Below are 22,212 nucleotides of genomic sequence, written 5' to 3' on the forward strand. Positions count from 1 at the left end.
TCATCATCATCTTTGTGGATGGCAGCAGATTCTTCTCAAGAATCTTCTGGTAAAGGGCTCCATTCATTGTTCCATCAATTACAGCAAGTCTGCCAGTTCCATGCGATGAAAAACAGCCCCACACCATGATGCTTCCAGCTCTAAACTTCACTGTTGGTATAGTGTTTTAAGGATGATGTGCAGTACCTTTTCTTCTCCAAACATGGTGTGTAGTATGACAGCTAAAAAGTTTAATTTTGTGCTCACCTGACTACACTACACTCTCCCAGTATTTCATGAACTTGTCCAAATGAGTTGTAGCAAACTCTAAACGAGCTTCGACATGCCTTGTCTTTAGTAATGGAGTCTTGTGGGGTGAGCGTGAGCAGTGGAGTGCATTGCCTATTGTTTTCTGTGTGACACTGGCACCTGCTGCCTCCAGGTGTTTCTGGGGCTCTTTCTGATTGGTCCTTGGCTCTTGGGCTACTCTTCTGTCTATTCTTCTGAGTCCCTGGTCAGAAATCATGTGAGGAGTTCCTGTGCATGCCCGGTTGATGATGGACATATGTTGCTTCCACTTGCAGATAATGACCCCAATGGGGCTTACTTGGTAACGAAAAACCTTTTTATAGACCATCAATTTACTAACCCAACTAATATAATTTGCACAGATAGAAGGTATAATTACTTACGGATTTCAGCTGGTTCCTTGCCTTACCTTGCCTTGGAGAACTGATTTTTCTTAGCGTATTCAATACTTTTTTTCCTGTCATTCCACTTCATTACACATAACTTTATTTATGGACTTCAATATTGTGAATTCTTTATATTTCTGGATTTCTTGATTTAATACCTATATCTGGTGAAAATTTCATGTGAATAGCCTCATTGGAAAATATTTACTGAAAAAAATGTTGACGCGTTCAATACTTATTTCCACCACTGTACAGTATTTGAGGATCCAAGAAGGCACCACCCTTCCATGGTAGCATGCCCTTAAATGAGGGGTGAGTAAAAATATTATTATTGTTTGAGCAGGGTTTGCAAACCCAAATAAAACCCAAAGAATTGTTTGATTTTAATTGTGGACACAACCTTTGCACTGTCATCATAGTGTTGATGGAGGTTTAGAAACAGGTTGTGCTGCTGATTAGGATACAAGATTTCTGTGCTTGTTCTTTCCGTTGTTCATACTGTCATTGGTTGTCCCAGTCTTTCTCTAATTGCTGACCAAGAAGGACAGTTCCATCCAGAGTAGTGACACCACTATTACATAGCTGACTACCAAGCTGAGGATTGCTGTTCTTCCTCCTGAATGCCAGGTTTTCAGTGCTTACAGAGAGATCTGTAAATGTCAGCATAATCTCTGATGCTGGGTTCTCAACCACTCCACCATTTCATCTTCATAATCCTCAGCCAATAAGGCAGCTCAACATTTTTGCTCAAACTCTGACTAGGTGTTGATTTCAAGGTGAGCTACATCCCACCAACCTTGTGCTATTTCATGCAATGCATTTCAAAAAGTCACTATAAACTCATCATCTGTCAGGGGTTTGAGGTCAAAGTTTATTGTATTTTTTACAATAAAAGGTCTTGTTTAATAAAAGGTCCCCTATCCTTGTAAAAGTGGGGAATTGTATTTTGATAGGAGTGTCTCCCTTCATTTTTTGAATACAGAAGAGGATCTTGTGTATGAGGATGTTGTGGTAGCTCTTAACCAGTAGGGACTCCCTGTACACCATATATTTACATTAAGCATCCATGAAGGAGTCAAGTGTCTAGGTCAACAGCAATTTAAGATCATTTTGTGAGCAGTGGAAAACTTTTTTTCTGGACCCTTGGCTCAAGAAGGATAGGGTGTCAGCATCCATAGTGGGCCATCAGAAGTGCCACTTCAGCAGCTTCAAGGTGTGGCTGGACCCAAGGTGGCAGGCAATAAGGGAACTGTGCCCCCACTTCACAAACTGAGAATGTACAGAGTTAAGGACAAATAGGCGACAAGGAGGGCTTGATGAGAATTAAGGCATTTGCCCATTTAGATATAAGTGAGATTTTTATGATCAGGGGGCATTTATTCTTGACAGTGAGGCTGTTTATGGTTCGGTTGTCAATACAGGGGTGTAGTAACTGACCCTTCTTAGCCTCAAAGAAGAAACCAGCACCCAGGGGGGAGGAAGAGGGTCTGATAAGTCCTGCAGCAAGTAAGTCATTGATGTACTGTTCCATGGCCTCTTGTTTGGGATGGGAAAGATTGTACAGGTAATCAGTGTGTATGGTATTGCCTACTCACAATGGGTGATGACGTTGTAAAGAGAGTGCCCTTTCTTTGCTAAAGACCTCTCCCATGGAATTCAGGAGGAACAGTTGACAGGTCAGGAGGGTCAGGGACGAGGAAGGTCAGGGCAGCAGCTCTGGGGGCAAGGGCAGACTACAGACATAAGGAATGACAGTACTAGCACCAATTGGTAGTTCTGCCTGTCAACCAGTCTATATGGGGGTTGTGTTTACTGAGCCAAGAGTAGGCTAAAACCAGTGGGGTACAAGATGAGGATATGAGATTGAGCCACACTTGCTCACAGTGATTCCCCAAGAGAACTAGAAGCAGAGTGTGTTTGCGGTGATTGACTTGAGCCAAGAGTTTCTCATCCAGGGCATTGGGAGAAATGGGGGGGTCAAAGGGCTCAATGGCGAGGCCTGACTGGGCAGCCAGCTCCATGTCAAGGAAGCTGTCATTTGCACCCAAGTAGATGAGGGCAGGCAGAGGTACAGAGGGTTGATAATAGTGCAGGGTGGCTAGGATCTGAAAATGGGGAAGAGGGGCAGATGTTTGGCTCGCCAGTAATCTGCTTTCTACTGGTGAGACCCTCTTTTAGTTGCTGAGGACAGGTAACGATCAGGATACCAGGTTGGGCACAGTAGAAACAGATGCCTGCCTTGAAACTGTGGTTATGCTCGATTGGAGTGAGCTGAGCCCGTCCTATCTGCATGTGTTCTGTGCCGACTGGTGGGTTGGGGGTGCTTGAGAGCCACACTCCAGGACAGGGGTTTCAGATGATCAGTCATTCAACTGGTTGCTGGGCCTGCTGGCCCTCTCCCTGCTCTGCTCCTACTTCTGGTTATCCAGTCGAATGTCTAGTGTCATCAGCGAATGGAAGGAGTCCACTTCATCCCCAAGCGTTAGCTCATCCTTTACCCTTTCATTCAGGCCATTTAGGAAGCCCACCAGTTTCCGGAACTCAACCGAGTATTCTGCTACACTGTGAGTCCCCTGGCAGAGGGGGAGAAGGTGTTTAGCTGCCTCACTTCCCTGGACGAGATGATTGGACGTCTTGCTACTCTCAGGGGTGAAGCAGGAGAGGGTGGTCCACAGCTCCAGCTGCCTGTCCCAGGCAGAGGTGGCCCAGGCCAAGGCATCTCCCCTGAGCAGTAGGCAATTTTGCCACTTTCCCAGGAGTAGGTTAAGATACTCTCTGAGCAAATACTAGGGAACATTGGAGCAGGAAGGATGTGCATTTGACCCGGCTAACTGTTTTTTTTAATAGAGGTAAAACTAGAATGAAAAAAGATTGGAGGGAAGCTATTGAAATTAGTTGGTGGGATAGGGTTTGAACTCTGGTCGTACATGGGAGAGGTGAGCACTCTGCTGGACAAAGCAGGAAGTAACTGGTGACAGACAGGTGAAGGTGTAATCCTAGAGGCACAGGGAGATGACAGTAAATAATTTTATAATGAGACACATTGAAATAAAACCACAAGGAACATACAACACAGGTAGTCTGGTAGTTACCGTACTGATGGCTGGAACACTGGGGTTGATTTATTCTGGGGAGTTGATGAGTGGATTTGCAGCAGGTGTAATCTCTGGAGCAATTAGGGAGAGCTCTACCCAGCCACATGCACACACAAACATAAACAAACACAGACACGCTGGAGACCCGAGGCAGAGAAACACACGGAAAACAAAATGCAAACAGGTAACCAGCCACTGTCATGACAAAATGTCCTGTAATATTTCTTTATGTTCAGTGTGTGTTATCATCCTCCACAGTTCTGCGTTATTATAAGTCTGGGGTTTTGTTTTAATCAACTTTATTTTCCAGTTAATAATAGGCAGTCATTTTACAAGTTATTATTATTATTATTATTATTATTTTTTACCTTTAGGAGTTCTCAGAAAAAGTTGGGTTCATAGAGAAAATTTTTGAAAGCTGTGCCATAGTGACTTGTTCTGCATCAGAAAGTCTGGTCTGATAGGTAGCAGACATGTTGGCTTTTTTAGTAACAAAATGGGGCCATCAATAACACTGGTTGCTGAGACTGTTGTTCCATAACAGTGACAGAAATGCCTACACTGATTCACCCTGTCCCAGGGTGTCTCTACACTGCCTGTGAACCACTTTGTGTTTTAGTGAATCATTTGTTCACAAACAGGCTGACATGCTTGGTAGGTGTTATAAATTACAGGAACTGCCTCCTTATCAATTTGCCAATTCACAAGCATACGCCTGCTGCCAACCAGTTGGGCTGATTTCGAGAGAAAACTGTTGGGCCAATTGCTTCGGCCCAGTAAGTATTCAAGCAATTCTTAGTGACAGGTGGTGTACAGGGATAGCACCTAAAGACATGTCTACAAGGAGAAACATGCTCTGAACCAACACCTCAGAGCAGTGGCATAGCCAGGAAATAATTTCAGGGATCACTAAAATCATGGGGCAGATTGTGCTTCCTCTTCGGGAATCAGGGAATCAGCTCATTTAAATGATCTTGCCCATATACTGTCTGCATTGGCTGCTTTTCTAGTAGTGACTGCCCTGCATCAACAGGAACATAGCCTGCATGGTATAACTCTCTCTGTCTGCTGCTGTTTTGTTTTGTATGGCAAAGGATTTCATACAAATGAGCTTAAAGGTAGCTTGCTGCCTCAATTGTTTCAGGCAGATAGGTATGACAAAACAATCTCTTACAGCAACATGCCAAAGAATTGTCCACATGCTAGCAGTTGTTAACACAGAGTGCTTTTACTGGTCTCTGGCACTGGCATTTGCTTCCTATTGCTTGGATTGTTGCCAGCAGGACTTCTATACCCTTCACATCACCAGATGGAGATTTCTCATTAAGGGCCAGGAGCAACAATAGACACAATTTAACTTATAGAGTGGGCTGCTTAATGAATTAATGAAATTTGCAATTACATGCCAGTACAAACTACAGGCCACATCTCTGTTCTTATGGCACAAACAGTAATAATATCTGTAGTAATAAATCTGACACCATGATTAACAGTACCCAAGGTGTGTGCCAGTGTACACTCATTTGATGGTGCAGATTTAACAATAATAAAAACTTATTTATGCTTATAGCAATAAACAAATGATTAGATGCCTGTATTTTACCTCATTGAATCAACTTTCTCAAGTCCTTGATGACAAAAACCGGAAGAGGATGGACATGACATAGCTTGGACCTTTTATGGGTTACCCACATGATTTTGTTATTTGAGGTTAGGGACATGGAAGAAAAAAACCCACTAATTCTGAAGGAATCCACCTTAGTAGTCCCAAACATAAGGAAGTAAAACTGATATTTTTCTAATGTTTGTATGTGTGTGTGTGTCTGTCTGTCTGTCGGTGTCTGACTGTGTGTGAACCTGTTTGTGTGTTATTCTCATGGTACAGCGGCAGTGTGTGGAGTATGCTCTAAAGGCACGGCCTCTGCGCAGGTACATTCCAAAGAATCCATACCAGTATAAGGTGTGGTATGTGGTCAACTCCACCTACTTTGAATATCTGATGTTCACTCTAATCCTACTTAACACCATCTGCTTGGCAATGCAGGTCAGTATAACCCCTTATGGATTGCTAGATGATAATAGTTTTAAATAACAATATATTTCCTTAATAATTACAATAAGAGAAACATTTCTCCATTTTGAGATTACCATGCCACAGAATTGTAATTTAGAGTATACATTGTGTCTCTCTGCAGCACCATGGCCAGTCACCATCCTTCAACAAAGCCATGAACATCCTGAACATGCTCTTCACTGGTCTGTTCACTGTGGAGATGATCCTCAAACTTATTGCCTTCAAACCCAGGGTATGGCCTGCTTCCTACTTACAACTACACACACACACACACACATTATTTATATATATATATATATATATATATATCAGCAGACAGTTCTAAAATGAAAGGCAAGTTCAGAGTCAAAAGCAAGCAGAGGGACATACCATCAACAAACAGGATATCGTAGAGCAAACCAGAATTCACAATAATAAACTAATGGATTGGGTGCAGTGGTGAAAGCAATTTTAAGTTGACTGACAGCTTGCTCTGCTACTGAGTTCCAGACCAGACACTTACTCCCCTTCTTAAGTAGTGAAGTCAGTGGGTGAGCTATGGAGCTAAATCCCCGAATGAAGCACCAGTAGAAGTTGGCAAAACCCAGAAACCATTGTAAGTCCTTAACAGTTTTAGGATCTAGGCCATCTCATTGATGGCAGATACCTTTTCTTGGTCCATGTTGACCCTGTATGGGCTAATCATGTAGCCCAGGAAGGAGAATGATGGTGCATTGATGGAATTTGCACTGCTCCCCTTAATTGAACAGCTGATTCTGGGTTAGACGTTGGAGAACCTGATGAACATGGAGTATGAAGGGGAATATATGTGTGTGTTGTCAATGTATGCGATGACATACTTGCCTAACATGTCGCATAAAACATCATTGATAAGGTTTGGAAAAACTGATGGCGTGCAAGAAAGCCCATAAGGCATGACGCAGTACTCAATAGTGGCTACAGGTGGTGGTAAAAGTGGTTTTCCTCTCATCCCCTTCCTGGGATGTGTATAGAATTATGTGCTCCACCGTTCCCATTTAGTGAAAATTTGAGCTGAACAAAGTTCTAGTGCCGTTGGAAAAAGGGGTAGGGGATAAGATATTTCACTGCTACTTGATTAAGTCCTCGGTAATCAATGCAAGACCAGACTCCTTCCCCTTTTTCTCCACAAAAAGACCCCAGCTGAGGCAGGTGATGCGGAAGGACGGAATATAGTGTTGTAGTGCTTCTTGGATGTACTCCTCCATAGCTCTTTGTTCTGTGATAGAAAGGGAGTATATCCTGTTACAGGGAGGTGTGCTTCCTGGAAGCAGCTTAATTGCACAATCATAGGGATGGTGCGGGGTTAAGGCACTGGCTTTGGCCTTGTTAAAAATGGCCTTGTTAAAAATTAGGTTTTAACACTTGGTAGGGAATGTCTGTGGCTCGGAGCATAGGGTCCGGGACTTTCCACAGAAGTTGAGGCCATACAGAGTGGAGGTGACAGAAGACAATGTTGTTGACAGTAACTCGACCAGTGGGTGATCTCCTGGTGATGCTAAGAGAGCCAAGATAATGGGATGTTTGGTGGTCACAGTTAATAGGAATTATATTTTTTTCTTGGTGTAAAGCACTGACATAAATCAGAGGGGTTGGGTTTGGAATTTGATGGCACCTCCGATAGGCCCTCCATCAATGGTGTGGATTCTCATAGGGCATGACAAACAATGGATGGAAATGTTAATGTGGTGACAGTTTCTTGGTCAATGAAATTTTCCGCTGATCCAGAGTCGATTAACACTGTTAACAGAAAAAACGCACCCGAGAGCCGTATACTGACTGGAAATATAGTATAGTGCCTGCACCTAGGTAGCACATACATTGCCTAGCCATGAGACTCCGTTCTCTTTGGCAATGAAGGTAAGACTATCCAGGGAGAAAACAGAGGAGTGGCACATATTGGTCACATAATTAGTTGTGAAAGGACTGAATCTCTGCACGCTTCTCTATCTACGTAACCCTTTATTATCCTGACTAACTGGCTGGGCACAGAATGTCTCACCTAGACATCGATGAGGTCTTATTCCTCGACAAACCTGACTCTGATCCAGACCACGAAACAAAGACTCCAAACACTCTACCAGCCAAAGAGAACCCTTTGTCCTCCCTCCAAATGCCAGAGTGCTCAACTGGCCCAACGTCACACCTCCATTCAAGACTGGCCATTTTTTAGGATTTTGGAAAACTTGTTCAACCATAATATCACCCCGCCAATCTGTTTATCACATGAAGATTTGTTTACCTTCTTTCTCTTATTTTCCAACTGCATCCCAACTCTTCTTCCTCTACCACCCAGTCCCTCCCCAGCTAAGGCTAAGTGAAAACATGCCACTCTGATACCAAATTCTTCTTCATACAAAATATCCCATACCAACCCCATGGATGCACCTGAACCCATGCTCGTAGCACTCGTTGAAATTAAGGACTCCGTTAATAGACTGGAAAAAAGAGTTTCAGCTCTGAAAAAATCCAATCCACTCACCGCCTCCACCACTCTTGCTCCTTTCTCAGCGCTCTCCTGGACTGCCCCGGAGTTTCCCCAGATGATGTATCGCCACACCACAGCCTCATGACAGCTCTCTCCATGTCATCTAGCAGAGCCCCTTTTTTATCCTAATTGTTTCTTTGTAAATTTCCTCATAACTGGTCTTACTCAAGGTGTTTTGGCCAGGCTTAATTTCATCCCGTCATCCCTCTACATTTACAAAAAACTCTCTTCAGCTTTAAAAGAACCCAAAGTAGTTGACACCCTAATCCAGAAAGAATTGGTATTTCATTATTCCCTTCAGCCATTCCCCATTCCCTATTTTCCGCATTAGCCCCATAGGTGTTGTCATTTGAAAATACTCAGGAAAGTAAAGATTAATCATTGACCTGTAATCCCCACACAACAGCGCAACCCCTAGCATAGTATTATCAGCCTTATTCCCAAAGACATTTTCTCTCTGACAAATTTTGTGGAAAATAATTAATTGAATCCATTTTGGAATAAGGCTATAACATAACAAAATGTGGAAAAAGTGAAGTGCTGTGAATACTTTCCGGATGCACTGTAATGCTGTGGATTTAAGTTTGGAGATAGACTAAGGATCTTGTGGGGCCAATTGTCAGTGAACCATTTATTACCCGAAAATCGCTCTGAACCCAATGGAAGGGGCTGTGTTAGTAAAGAATTGGAGAGAGCTGGAGGATTCAAAGTTGTCATTATAGAAAATGAGATTCCATTCCATTCGTTGACTAAAAGAGTCCAAAAACATAAATCCAACAGGCAGCGTTGATCTAGCACAATTATATCCTGAAGATTGGGGACATGTTTTGACATAGTCTAGAAATTAATGCATGACCATGGGGAATGATGCGCATGGCAAAATTGAGGTGCCCTTGTAGCGCCAGCAATTTGTTTTAAAATTATGTGCACTGCGAAATACATTTTTGATCTCCAGCAGATGCTGAAAAGATGCCACTGGAAGGGGTGTAGGGGCATCGTTTTAAAGACATCTCTAATGTCAGCTTTGCCTAGCCAGGCACCTTTACCCACAGTTTTTATGATTTGAATGGCATGATCTATGGAGGCATACAGTGCATCCCGAAAGTATTCACAGCACTTCACTTTTTCCATATTTTTTATGTTACAGCCTTATTCCAAAATGGATTAAATTAATTATTTTCCTGAAAATTTTGTTCCTCCTACCGTACCGCTTGAATCAGCACATGGTTCTCATTACCTCTAAGTTTGAGCATGTCTAACAGAGAAAGTCTTTGTTTTTTCTTAGCAGCAGCAGCAATGTAGCAGATCTAGTCCACCAAGATCTATTTACACTTCATTCCTATCAATAAATGCTGTTAATTTCTTTACTAAAGTTGCCCTGACTGAAATAAAGATATTCGTTATCTAAACATTTGACCTCTTTTTTTTTTTTTAAACAATTTGGAATCAAAACCAGGAGTCATTAAGAATCAGAACCAATAAGCATAATCGTAATCAGAATCGATAAAATTCTAATGATACCCAACCGTACTGAGAGCATAGTATTTTACCATCCAAAGTCAGATCTTTCAGTGTCTGTACATAGTACAAGAATATCAGTATAGGCAGTAATTACAAGCAACAGTACAGATACATTTTTTTTATTGCTTTTAATATTTGTATTACTTTTCTGAGTGTGTAGCTGCCCAGAGCAGGGACTGTTAGCATTACCAGTGAGGCTCCTATTAAAATAACAGAAACTAACAGCAAAGCAATTCACAAATTTGTGCAATTCTGAAGATAGTCCAAGAATTCAAGTTTCCAAATATAGTAGATGACATAAAAAGGAGATCCTTCACACGCGCACACACAGCTAGTGTGTGTATATATTTATATTATGAGATGCACCAATGTATCGGCAGATAATCGGTATCAGGCAATAAAGGCTATTTTTCATCGGCCAATAGTTTAAAAACATCTGATGATCAGGGCCGATTATATCCTGTCAAAAAGAGGCCAGGAGAACACATCGATTTTGTGCTGTCTGTAAAGATGTGTCTTGTGGGGAATGATGACAAAACTGCAGTTTGTAAGCTCTTCACCGCTAAAATCTTACAGTGGAAGTGAACAGCAGTGAAGCGGGTGTTTCGGCGTCGAGTCTAATTTTTTATTTATTTCTTTTTTGCTGTGCTGCTCATGCTGAATTAAAGCGCCAGTACACCGTTGAAAGATTTAAATGAAGATGAGTTGACAAAAAAGTATATATTGCATAGAAAAAATAGAGTAGTGTAGAGTAGTATATTTCATATCCATTTAATGTTGTATAAAAACGTTGATATTATATATTACCAGTTTGATGTTCAATGATGAAGTAGAAATGCTTTTGTTTGTGGTGAGTGAATGTGAGCCTAAAAGGAGGTTTTCAGTCAATGTTAATATGAATTAATAACATTCAATAAGTTAACAAAATCTTACTTTAATCTTCAGAATTTAGTTAATGTGTTAATGTTAATTGAGTAATATGTTTTCTGTTTGAGACCAGTTACTGTGAAACAACTTGTTGAAATGAGGAGAATAAAGTTTTTATTTGCATCTCCTTCAGAATTTTGGAATTAATTATTATTAATTTAAAAGAAGACATAAGAGGCAGAACTATCGGTATCGGCTGAGAAATTTAGTAATGGTGCAGCTTTAATTTTTATTTGTGTATGTATAATATTTTATATATATATATATATATATATATATATATATATATATATATATATATATATAACACAATGGGGGAAATAAAAAATAAAACGTGTCAACATTTTTTTCAGTAAATATATTGCCACTGGGGTTATTCACATGAAATTTTCACCAGACATTGGTATTAACTGGTTTGAAATACACACGTATAAAGAAATCCAAACGTTAAAGTCCATAAATAAAGTTATGTGTAATAAAACAATGACACATGAAAAAAGTATTGAACATGCTAAATGAAATTAATTGAATACTTAGTGGAGAAGACTTTGTTTGTAATGACAGCTTCAAGACGTTTCCTGTATGAAGAAATTAATGGGCGGCAGTATTCAGGTGTGATTTTCGCCCATTCTTCTAAATATATTGTCTTTAAATCTTGTTCAATTGGATTCAAGTCAGGTGATTGGGCCATACTAACACCTTGATTTTTTTCTCTGAAACCAATTGAGAGTTTCCTTTGCTGTATGCTTTGGATCGTTGTTCTGCTGGAAGGTCCACCCACATCTCATCTTCATCATCTTTGTGGATGACGGCAGATTCTTCTCAAGAATCTCCCAGTAAAGGGCTCCATTCATCGTTCCTTCAATTATGAAGTCTGCCAGTACCATGTGATGAAAAATAGCCCCACACCATGATGCTTCCACCTCCAAACTTCACTGTTGGTATATTTTTTTTTAGGATTATGTGCAGTGCTATTTCTTCCCCAAACATGGTGTGTAGTATGACAGCCAAAAAGCTCAATTTTGCCTCGTCTGACCAGACTACACTCTCCCAGTATTTCATAGGCTTGTCCAAATGAGTTGTAAAAACTTTAAACAAGCTTCAACATGCCTTTTCTTTTGTAATGTAGTCTTGTGGGGTTAGCATAGGAGTCCATTTCCTATTGTTTTCTCTGTGACAATGGCACCTGCTGCCTCCAAGTGTTTCTGGAGCTCTTTCCGAGTGGTCCTTGGTTCTTGGGCTACTCTTCTGACTATTCTTCTGACTCCCTGGTCAGAAATATTGTGTTGCTTGATGTTGCTTCCACTTGTGGATAATGGCCACAATGGTGCTTACTGGAGGATTCAGAAATTTTGAAATCTGTCTGTATCCGATTCCATCACTGTGTTTCACAACAATAAGGGTGTGAAAGTTTTGGGAAAGCGCTTTATTTTTACCCATCATGAGATGTTTCTTGTGTGACACCTTGGTAACAAAAAGCCTTTTTATAGACCATGAATGTACTAACCCAGCTGATATTAATTTGCACAGATAGAGGGTATAATTACTTACTAGGGGGTATAATTACTTTCAGCTGGTTCATTGCCTTACCTTGCCTTGGAGAACTGCTTTTTCTTAGCATGTTCGATACTTTTTTTCCTGTGTCATTCCAATTTATTACACATAACTTTATTTAAGGTTGTGAATTCTTTATATTTCCAGATTTCTTGAGTTAATACTGATGTCTGGTGAAAATTTCATGTGAATAGCCTCATTGGAAATATATCGACAATTTCAATACCCACTGTATGTGTGTATATATCACTAATCTTTATTACTTGACCAACTAGTTAACCAATCTTTATTGTAGACCTTGCTGTAATTTGTTGTTTTATCCGTATCATTATTATTTACTAATTATTATATACAAATATATATTTTGTAAACATAAAATAAATATATATATATATATATATATATATGCAAGTGTATTGTCACGAAGTGGTAACTGAGGTGGAAGCAAGTGCAGATAAAGTTTTTATTTAGGAGCGACAGGCAGACAAATCCAAATCATTAGACAGAAGCGTGGTCAAAACAGGTAATGGGTCAGGCGATCAGCAAACATAGATAGGCCAAGGCTTGAATCAGAGTCGGTAAACGAGAAACGAGGTCAATAACCATGAAACGAAATGAGACAAGAACAAAGAACAACCTCTTGGCAAAGAGTTAAATTCAATAATATGCAAAGTCAGTGTTTAAACAGTCTCTTATATACTGTGGTGTGTGTCTATGAGATTGGAAATAGTTGTGTGTGATTAGAGTTCCGGAGAAGATGAAAATGTGTGTGTGTGTGTGTGGGAGGGGTCATGTGGTCCATGGTGGCCAAGTTTGTAGGCCGCTGTGCAGGATGGGAAATGTAGTCACTGGTTTACTGTGACGTGACAGAACCCCCCCCAAGGGTGCTCCTCCCGAAGCGCCAGAAAACACTCCCCTCCATTGGCGGTCCTGGCCCACTGGGAAAAATATCCCCAGCTAAACCAGGAGGTTGAGCAGCGTCCTCAGCGGAGCAAGAAAAGCAGAGCGACGTCCTCATGTCCTCGGACATGAACATGGCTTAAGAGATTACCTCGTTGACCTCTTTCAGGAACTTGACTTTATGCTGGAGCTCTGGAGCGGAGACCACCTCATGGGTCTCAGGCTGAAACTCTGGGTCTGAGGTGGCCACGTTGACCTCAGGCTGGAGCCCTGAGGTGGCCATGTTGACCTCTGGCTGGAGCTCAGTGGTTGCCACGTTGACCTTTGGCTGGAGCTCAGTGGTTGCCATGTTGACCTCTGGCTGGAACTCGGCAGGTGAGACCACCTCATGGGTCCCAGGTTCGAGCTCTGGTGCCGAGGTCACCACGTTGACCTCTGGCTGGAGCTCAGCAGGTGAGAGCACCACGTAGGTCTCGAGGTGGAGCTCTGGGGTCACCATGTATGTCTGCTGATAATATGTAGTAAACAGCACGTCCAGTTCATCTCTGAGGCATGGTTCCCCCACAAGATCCTCAAAGATCGCCCAGGGTTCTGGGATGCCGTACACCATCATGACAAGTCCCACAAACAGACTGACACTTTCCAGTCCCCAGGATCCCATGGCTGCTAAACGCTGTGCCCACTAGCGTGCTGGGCTGCGAAACCGGGACAACAGGAACCCTAGCCATTGCTTCTCATCCGGGCTTGGATTCAGTTAGACTGGAGAAGTATATCTGGCATTCCCAAGAAAAAATTCTGATCTGACAAACCATCATACAGCTCCGGGAGATCGGCTCTAGTCCACTGCGGAAACTGGATCAAATTCACAGCTGGGATGGTTTGTTTGGTTTTCTTTGTGGGATGTCTCCTCAGTCTTGCTGCTGCATCCATGTTTGGCATAGTATTCTGTCACGAAGTGGTAACTAAGGTGGAAGATAAAGATGAAGATAAAGATGAAGATAAAGATAAAGACTTTAATGACTCCTTTTATTTAGGAGCTACAGGCAGACAAATCCAAATTATTAGACAGAAGCGTGGTCAAAACAGGCAATGGGTCAGGTGATCAACAAACAGGCATAAATTGGGCGAGGCTTGAATCAGAGTCAGTAAACGAGAAACGAGGTCAATAACCATGAGACGAGAACAAAGAACAATCACTTGGCAAAGAGTTAAACTCAATACTATGCAAAGTCATAGTGTTTAAAGAGTCTCTTATATACTGTGGTGCAAGTGTGTGTGAGATTGGAAACAGGTGTGTGTGATTAGAGTACTGGAGAAGGTGAACGCGTGTGTGTGTGTGTGTGTGTGTGTGTGTGTGGGAGAAGTGGGGGCCATGTTTGTAGGCCGCTGTGCAGGATGGGAAATGTAGTCACTGGCTTGTTGTGACGACAGTTCAAATATTCAAAATTGTGTTATGTACGTTAAATATAAATGCCTTATTTACAGTGAACACAACATATGAATATTTGGAAACAGATATTTCACATCCATCCTGTTTTGTTGTTGTTGTTGTTGTTGTTGTTGTTGTTTTTAAATTTTGGAATGAATGTGGGTGAAGTGCTCCTGTAAGTGTTTACACCATCTGTAACAAATTACCAGAAGCTGTCAAAACTGAATCCACTGCCACTTAGCTACAGTGACTAATACCGTGACTAATACAATACCTCCATTAAATAGAAAAGTCACATTTGGGAAGAAAGTCTGTCTAAATTATCTCGTTCATAAAATATAAAATTCAAAATATAGATTGATACAATTCAAGGTTCTTCATGGGCTTCACTAATCAAAAACTAATTAAGTATGGCTCTATTTTCCAAATATAAAATTGCAGATATTCCTTGGCATATCTTTTTTGTTTCTGTTCTGTTCAACATAGTTTTTGGTCTGATATATTTATGTGGCTTTCTGATAGGCTTTGCACACACACAGAGTCCAATCCTGCTTTAGCAATTTATGAATATTTTGATTCTGTAAGGTCAGCAACAGTTCTTGATGATTTGTATGGTTGTAGCTATGTCACACCAGGGCCTCTTCAAACCATTCCAATCCAATCCAGACATTACAGTGTTCCAGGTTATCTATCGACTAATTTCATCTGTTACTCATTTGTGACCCTCATTAGAAGGACTATAAATTCAAACCAAATCCACCATCACCTGCCAAAGTTTTACCATCATTTGTACTGAGAGCATTTCCGAGCCTTTGTTACATTTAGTTGATTCAAGGTTTTGACCCCAGTTTTGTATTTTCCACTTCCATCATTTAGCCCTGCCTACATTAACCTGTTTGCCTGTGTTTTGACCTTTTTGATCTGTTTATGACAATGACTCTGCCTTGTGTTTTGGGATTATTGCTATTAAAGCCTGTGTTTGTATCCATACCTTGTCTCCATCATTACAAAAATGTCACTCTACCTTGGATACAGCTGCCAAACACCAGAACTTGAGCCTCCTCAAGCGGGTTCCAAAGAGGGTCATCAGTGTGAGTGGATCCACAGCAGAGGAAGTCCTTAAAATGCTGTAGCAAATGCCTCTCAACCTGACCCAGGAAGTGCTTCAATATCTGTTAATCCACCCAAAAATGGCCCATATTTGCTTAAACAAGTGTTTATTCCTGTCAACATATTTACTGAAGATCACTTTCTTTGTACCCTAGCCCTCCTAGACTTTGGAGCATTCAAAAACTGCATTTCTAAGGCCCTAACAGACCAACTCAAAATCCCTGCTTAATCTTTTCAAAATACCTTTCACAGTCCATGCTCTGAATAGCAGGCCCATTGATCAGGACCCAGAGGGAATATCAGGAGTGCTTTGTTTCATTGAGACATGGTGGCACGAAGATTCCATACTCAAATGTTTCTATCCCTATGTTTCAGACAATGGGGGCAGAAAGAGACAGTAGAATGAGTGGTGAGATGAAAGGTAGAGGAGTTGCACTGTTTGTAAACAACATATGGTGTAATCTGGTGGTATAATTGCCCACACATTGAGATATTGGATTATGTCCATATTATCTGCAGGGGGAATTCATGGTCGCCATTGTGGTTATTGTTTACATCCCACCGGCATCTGATTTAGAAGCAGAATTTGACATCATACTCTTGGCTATCACGAGACTCCAACCACAGCATCTAAACCCGGTCACTGTCATTTATGGAGATTTTAATCATGTGTCACTCTCCACCACATTACCAAAGTTCCACCAGTTTGTCAGTTGTGTTACCATAAAGTTCATCTGCTCTTCCCCCACTGGGAAGGTCTGACCACAACCTGGTTCTGCTGACACCCACATACTGATCTGTTGTCCTAAGGCAGTCTGTGACAAAGAAGACCATAAGGAGAAGGTCACAAGAGCCAGTGAAGACTGCAGGTCTGCTTTGAGGCCTCAGACTGAGAAGTGTTCTGTGAATCAGCTGGGGAAGACATTTAATAACATGATGGACTGCATAATGGACTACATCGATTTCTGAATGGGCAGTATAGTTCCAGTCAGGAGGGTGCATTGTTTTCCTAATAAACCCCAAATCACCAAGAAGCAGGCTTACAGGCAGAAGGACAAGGAACAGGACAAGGCTGAGGAGGGTGCAGAAGGAGTTGAAGGTGAGACTGAGGGAGAACAAAAGTCTACAGAAGGAAGCTGGAGGGCAGGCTTCAGCAGAACAATGCAAAGGAGGTGTGGGCTGGCATCTGCCTGGTGATCTGGCTCACCAGCTTCAAAGCAAAACAGCAACCTGTGGATGGCAGTCTAGAAAGAGCTAAGGATCTTCATCACGATCCCCTTCCTCTCCACTCCCTCACCACCACTCTTTCCTTACCCCCCCTTCACCTCTTCAACCTGAGCCTTCAAAAAAGTACAGGAGAAACAGGAGAAAGCTCTAGAGTGTAAAAAGTACTATGGAAAACATCCTGCCTGGTTCATGTTCCAAAGAAAACAACTCCCTCCTCCCTGAAGGATTACAGAGCAGTAGCTCTCACATCACAGGTCATGAAGGTCCTGGAGAATCTAGTGATGTTCCATCTCAGACCTCAGATCAGCTTTTTTAATGACCCCCTGCAGTGTGCCAACTAGCCACAGGTATGTATAATGGATAATGCAGTCTTATACTACAACAACATCAGAGTGAGAATCACTTTCTTTGATTTCTCGAATGCATTCAACAACATCCAACCTCTCCTGCTGTGAATAGAGATGAAAAGAATGCAGGTGCACATGACCATAATCTCCTGGGTTACAGACTACCTGTCGGACAGACCCCAGTTTGTGGGCCTGGGAACATGTCTGAATGCCTTCTGAGCAGCACTGGAGCACCACAGGGAACTGTGCTCTCCCCCTTCTTCACCCTGCATAATCCAGACTTTCAGTACAGTTCGGATCTCTCCCAGCTTCAGAAAATTTCTGATGAATCTGTGGTGGTGGAGTTAATAATGGATGGACAGGAAGATGAGTACAGGAACTTGGACATCAAATATGTGGAGTGGTGTGGGAGGAACCATCAGCTTCTCAATGTGGCCAAGACCAAGGGGATGGTGATGGACTTCAGGAGGAAGAGGACCATGACTAGCCTAATTACCATCATGGGTCAGTACATTCAGCTGGTTTACACCTACAGATACCTTGGTGTCCATCTTTATTCTAGCCTTTGTTAATCTGTGTTTGATCTCTGCCTGTTTATGACCATGACTTTGTCTTGTGCTTTGGGATAATTGCTATTAAATTGTACATTTGTATCCATACCTTGTGCCTTGACTCCATCTTTACAAGCAAAGAAGATCTGACAACTTGTTTTAAATGATGGCTATCTAAGATGTCCCATGTGGTGCATATGGAACATGAAACATTTCCTTGTTCCTTAATTTTTCACTTGTTGATAAAAAAAAAAAAAAGTTGGAGAGATTAAGAAATTTGAGGACAAACCTATGCAGCTGGTCTCATTACCACTCCTATCTGAAGAGTGATGAAGGAAGGAAAAGTTTGGATCTTTGCCAATACTACGAAGAGGAAGATAATCTCCTGGAAAAAATGCACCAAATTCTGCTACCCAGGAGCATAATGCAAAACAGACAATCTTCTATTTTCTATTAAATGACAAATGTTGTTCATTCCTTCACTTCCACAGGGGATCCTTATTCAGCTCAGGAGGTCATTATTCCCCAGTGTTTTCCGATGTCAATAAGGATTTCACCAAGAGCACAGCCATCAACCTCCCACCACAACATGCTTGTGATTGTGTCAAGCTTAAAGATCCACATCTCTGCACAACCATATTTATCCCCTCACCTCTGGCTCTCCAACTGACACTAGAGAAGTTGAGGCATAGGTTGGAGGGAGCTCTGCTTGTTACAACTAATGAGGGATTTGGGACCCAGAAGCAGAACACAGACACAAGGACTGAACGTTAAACAGGTTTTATTGGAGAGTTGTAAGGGCTGGAATGTGTCAGAAAGGAACATAGCATAGGGTGTCTACTGAGGCCAGGACTTAAACTCAGTGTGAGAGTCAAATGCAAAGAGTCAAATGCCACAAAAGTTCTGGAACCAAGATTAACCTCTAAGTGATGGAAAGGTCAAAATGTGGAGAAAGAAAGGATATACGATGATCCAAAACATATACGCTCATCTGTGAAACATGGTAGAGGTAGTGTCATGGCTTGGGCTTGCATGGCTGCTTCTGGAACAGGCTCAATAAGCTTTAATGTAACTCATGATGGTAGCAGCAGAATGAATTCAGACGTTTACAGAAACATCTGTCTTCCAATTTACAGAGAAATACATCCAATCTAATTTCTAAAGAACTTCAGCAAGACAATGACCCAAAACACACTACCAACTCAACAAAGGATTTTATCAGGGTTAAGTTTTAGAATAATCAAGTCAATCACCAGACCTTAACCCAACCGAAACCCAACAATCCCCCCGGAAACAAACAACAGCTGAAAGAAGCTGTGTTATAAGCCTGAAAATGCATCAGAAATGAATAATGCAACAGTTTCTTGATATCAGTGGGTCACTGGCTTGGTGCAGTTATTGCAAGCCAGGGATATAAAGTCAGTTTTATTTACTTTACTTTACTTTAAGACTATCTATTCTTATACTTTTACTCACCTAAAAATTGTTTGGTCTACAACCAAAGGTGTATTGTTTAACACACCTAGATGTAAATATAGGAAATGAAAGCCGAAATTCAGATCTATTGTCTAATATTAATATTTTGATCTCAAACCTAAATGTCTTAAATTTTTAAATATATAGAATTGGCCTTCTTGTTCCAATACTTTCAGATGGGATTGTATGTGGCCGCACCTCCTGGTATGTGAAACAAGAAGAACAATAGGGAAAAGAAATATGGTGGGGACTTTTAAAGACTTGCACGTGGTGGTTGGCCACCAATAGAAATGATAAAAATATTTCCAATTACATAATAAGTGCAGTAACATTAATGAGAATAATGCTACGTAATTTGGATCTTATTTTTGCTCGACATAAACGGAGATACTGACTGAGTGACAGTGGTAATAAGCACAGAGTGAGATCACATTCAAAGATACGCGAGAGATCAAAGAGAGAAGAAACAAGATTCAGGTGGTGCACGTGATCCCTTTGCTTAAGAGAATGCTGATTTCGGCAAACAGTTTGTAGATTCAACACAGTAAAACTTAGAAATAAATAATAGTGAGCAATGTCCTTTCCTGCCCAGATGTACAGTTACTTGAACATTTTTACATGGGGAAAAAAGAAAGACAAAAACTTGTGCAATGATACTAGGTAGCATTGGTTGATTTCATGCCATAGGGAGAAATGAGAGCATTTCTCTCATTAGACTATGTTTCATGTAGATTATGTCTAATAAGGTAAATTGGGGTGTGTCATATGCATATGACATAACTCAATGTTGATAATTCAATGTTGTGTGACCCTTCAGATGTATATTCATTCATACATTATTCCATGTCGTCAATTTTCCACTGGTTTCTACACAACTTTAAATGAATAAAGACCAGTGAGAGTTGTGACATAAATTGAGTATCACAGAGAAACAATAGGTTTACGGTTGAAATAATCACTTATTACTTGTGTTATTCATTTTATATAGTTAATACTGCACATTTTCATGTAGGGTGCTAATAATACTGGTTAACTGTAAGTGCAGATAATAGACATCTCTTGGCTAAAATTTATTAATTGTTTTATGTCATTTTGGGCTACTAGTATTCTTCAGCAATTTTGTTACATTTATTCATCTAGTATATCAGGTATGTAGAGGTATAAAATTCCTCATATGTAAGCCTTTTTTCCTAAACAATCACCCCATTGATATTAAAGACTTATTTGTTTAAATGATTTTTTTAAAAATTACAGTACTAGTATTTTGTATGGTTTTGCAACTTGGTTACAGACAATTCATGAAGATTTATGTATGTTGTATATTTGAGACTTTTTCCTTTTATTTACTGTAATAATCTGTCAAGGCCAGTCTGATAGTCCTATGACTGACTAACTACGTTTACATGGACAGCAATAATTGACCTTATTCTGAATAGATAATATTGTGATTAAGGTGTTTACATAAGTCGCTTTTAGAATACTACTTTCATGTTCCCGTTTTGCATGTTATAGATCATAGATCGATTAACGGCACACATCATTACGTCACCATGCCATGCCGTCCGATGTTCCCTCCAGAATTTCATGTATTAACATACAGTTCGTCTTCGTTATGGTACTGTATACAGTTTTGGGTGTTTTTATTTTTAATTTTACGAAAGCTTCAAGTGCAGTTAATTATTTATTATGCTATAGGTACTAATAGATGACTGCTTGAAGCCTTGGGCTGTGTCCCAAACCATGTACTTACCTACTATATAGTAGCCGAAACACATGTATTTCACGTACTATATAGTAGGTAAGTACGTGGTTTTGGATGCAGCCGTGCTCTCCTGTTTGCCGTCAAATGGATGTGCACTGCCGTGTGTCCTGTCACAAAATGCAGTGAAAACTCCTACACAACATTAATAGTGTGATTAAGGTGTTTACATGACTGTAATGCACGTCGATAATGCGACTAAAACAGGAGTACTTCACATGTCTTAATTCTATTTGTGTCTACTTTGAGTATGACTTTAATCGGATTAAGGTAATAAAAAATTGCTGTTTACATGGTAGTTTCATAATCAGAGTATTGTCTTAATCGGGTTAATATTGGGTTATTGTTGTCCATGTAAACATACTGATTGATGCTACCTATCTAACTAACATTTTATCCTGTATAGGGCTATTTTAGTGATCCTTGGAATGTTTTTGACTTCCTCATCGTAATTGGCAGCATTATAGATGTCATTCTGAGTGAAATAAATGTAAGTACACCACCGCCGTCTTTCTTTCTCTTTCTTATGTTTCCCTATTCCATTAACCAGTATCTTCCTTTCTCAACTTTTTTTTGTATATATCATACTATTATTTTTCATTCACTCCATGCCCTGAATCTGGCTTTCTCAAGCTGTTGTACACTGTCAAGAGGTAGCTCAGAGCTTGTGGATGTAGGGAAATCAGAAAAAAAAAAAAATCAAGTAGAAAATTAGATTTTCAGAAAATGAATGAGACCGTCTATGAGAGAAATTAATTTATTGTGTCATACTTGTTTTTCTCTGTGTCTATCATAATGCAAACTGACTCGCACTTAACTTTTAATGCATTTATGACAAGTCCCACCAAAAGCAATTCTCTAAAAATACATTTGACTCTCTTCTAGTAGTGGGTAGCATAGTTGACATAGAGTAACTGCCTCAGAGGATTTAACTAGTCTCTCTTTGAATCTGCCTTTATACAACATTTCTATTTTTTGAGTCAGAGACTACTCCATTTTTTTTTACTGGTTTAATGTTGTTCTTTTTTGTATTTATGTCTTTATTTGTTCCCTTTTTTTATT

General features: G+C 40.6%; 1 protein-coding gene across 2 annotated transcripts in view; it reads left to right on the plus strand.

Annotated features, from left to right (window-relative positions):
• cacna1c (calcium channel, voltage-dependent, L type, alpha 1C subunit) overlaps nt 1–22,212 on the plus strand; it is a 317,859-nt gene that overhangs the window by 222,594 nt on the left and 73,053 nt on the right. For both annotated transcript variants that reach the window (XM_017494341.3, XM_047162132.2), the window contains exons 30-32: nt 5,655–5,813; nt 5,965–6,075; nt 21,557–21,640. In XM_017494341.3, coding sequence (XP_017349830.1) covers nt 5,655–5,813; nt 5,965–6,075; nt 21,557–21,640 — 354 coding nt within the window. The remainder of the gene's footprint in view (nt 1–5,654; nt 5,814–5,964; nt 6,076–21,556; nt 21,641–22,212) is intronic.

Source organism: Ictalurus punctatus, chromosome 19 (assembly GCF_001660625.3).
Source record: "Ictalurus punctatus breed USDA103 chromosome 19, Coco_2.0, whole genome shotgun sequence".
Taxonomy (NCBI): domain Eukaryota; kingdom Metazoa; phylum Chordata; class Actinopteri; order Siluriformes; family Ictaluridae; genus Ictalurus; species Ictalurus punctatus.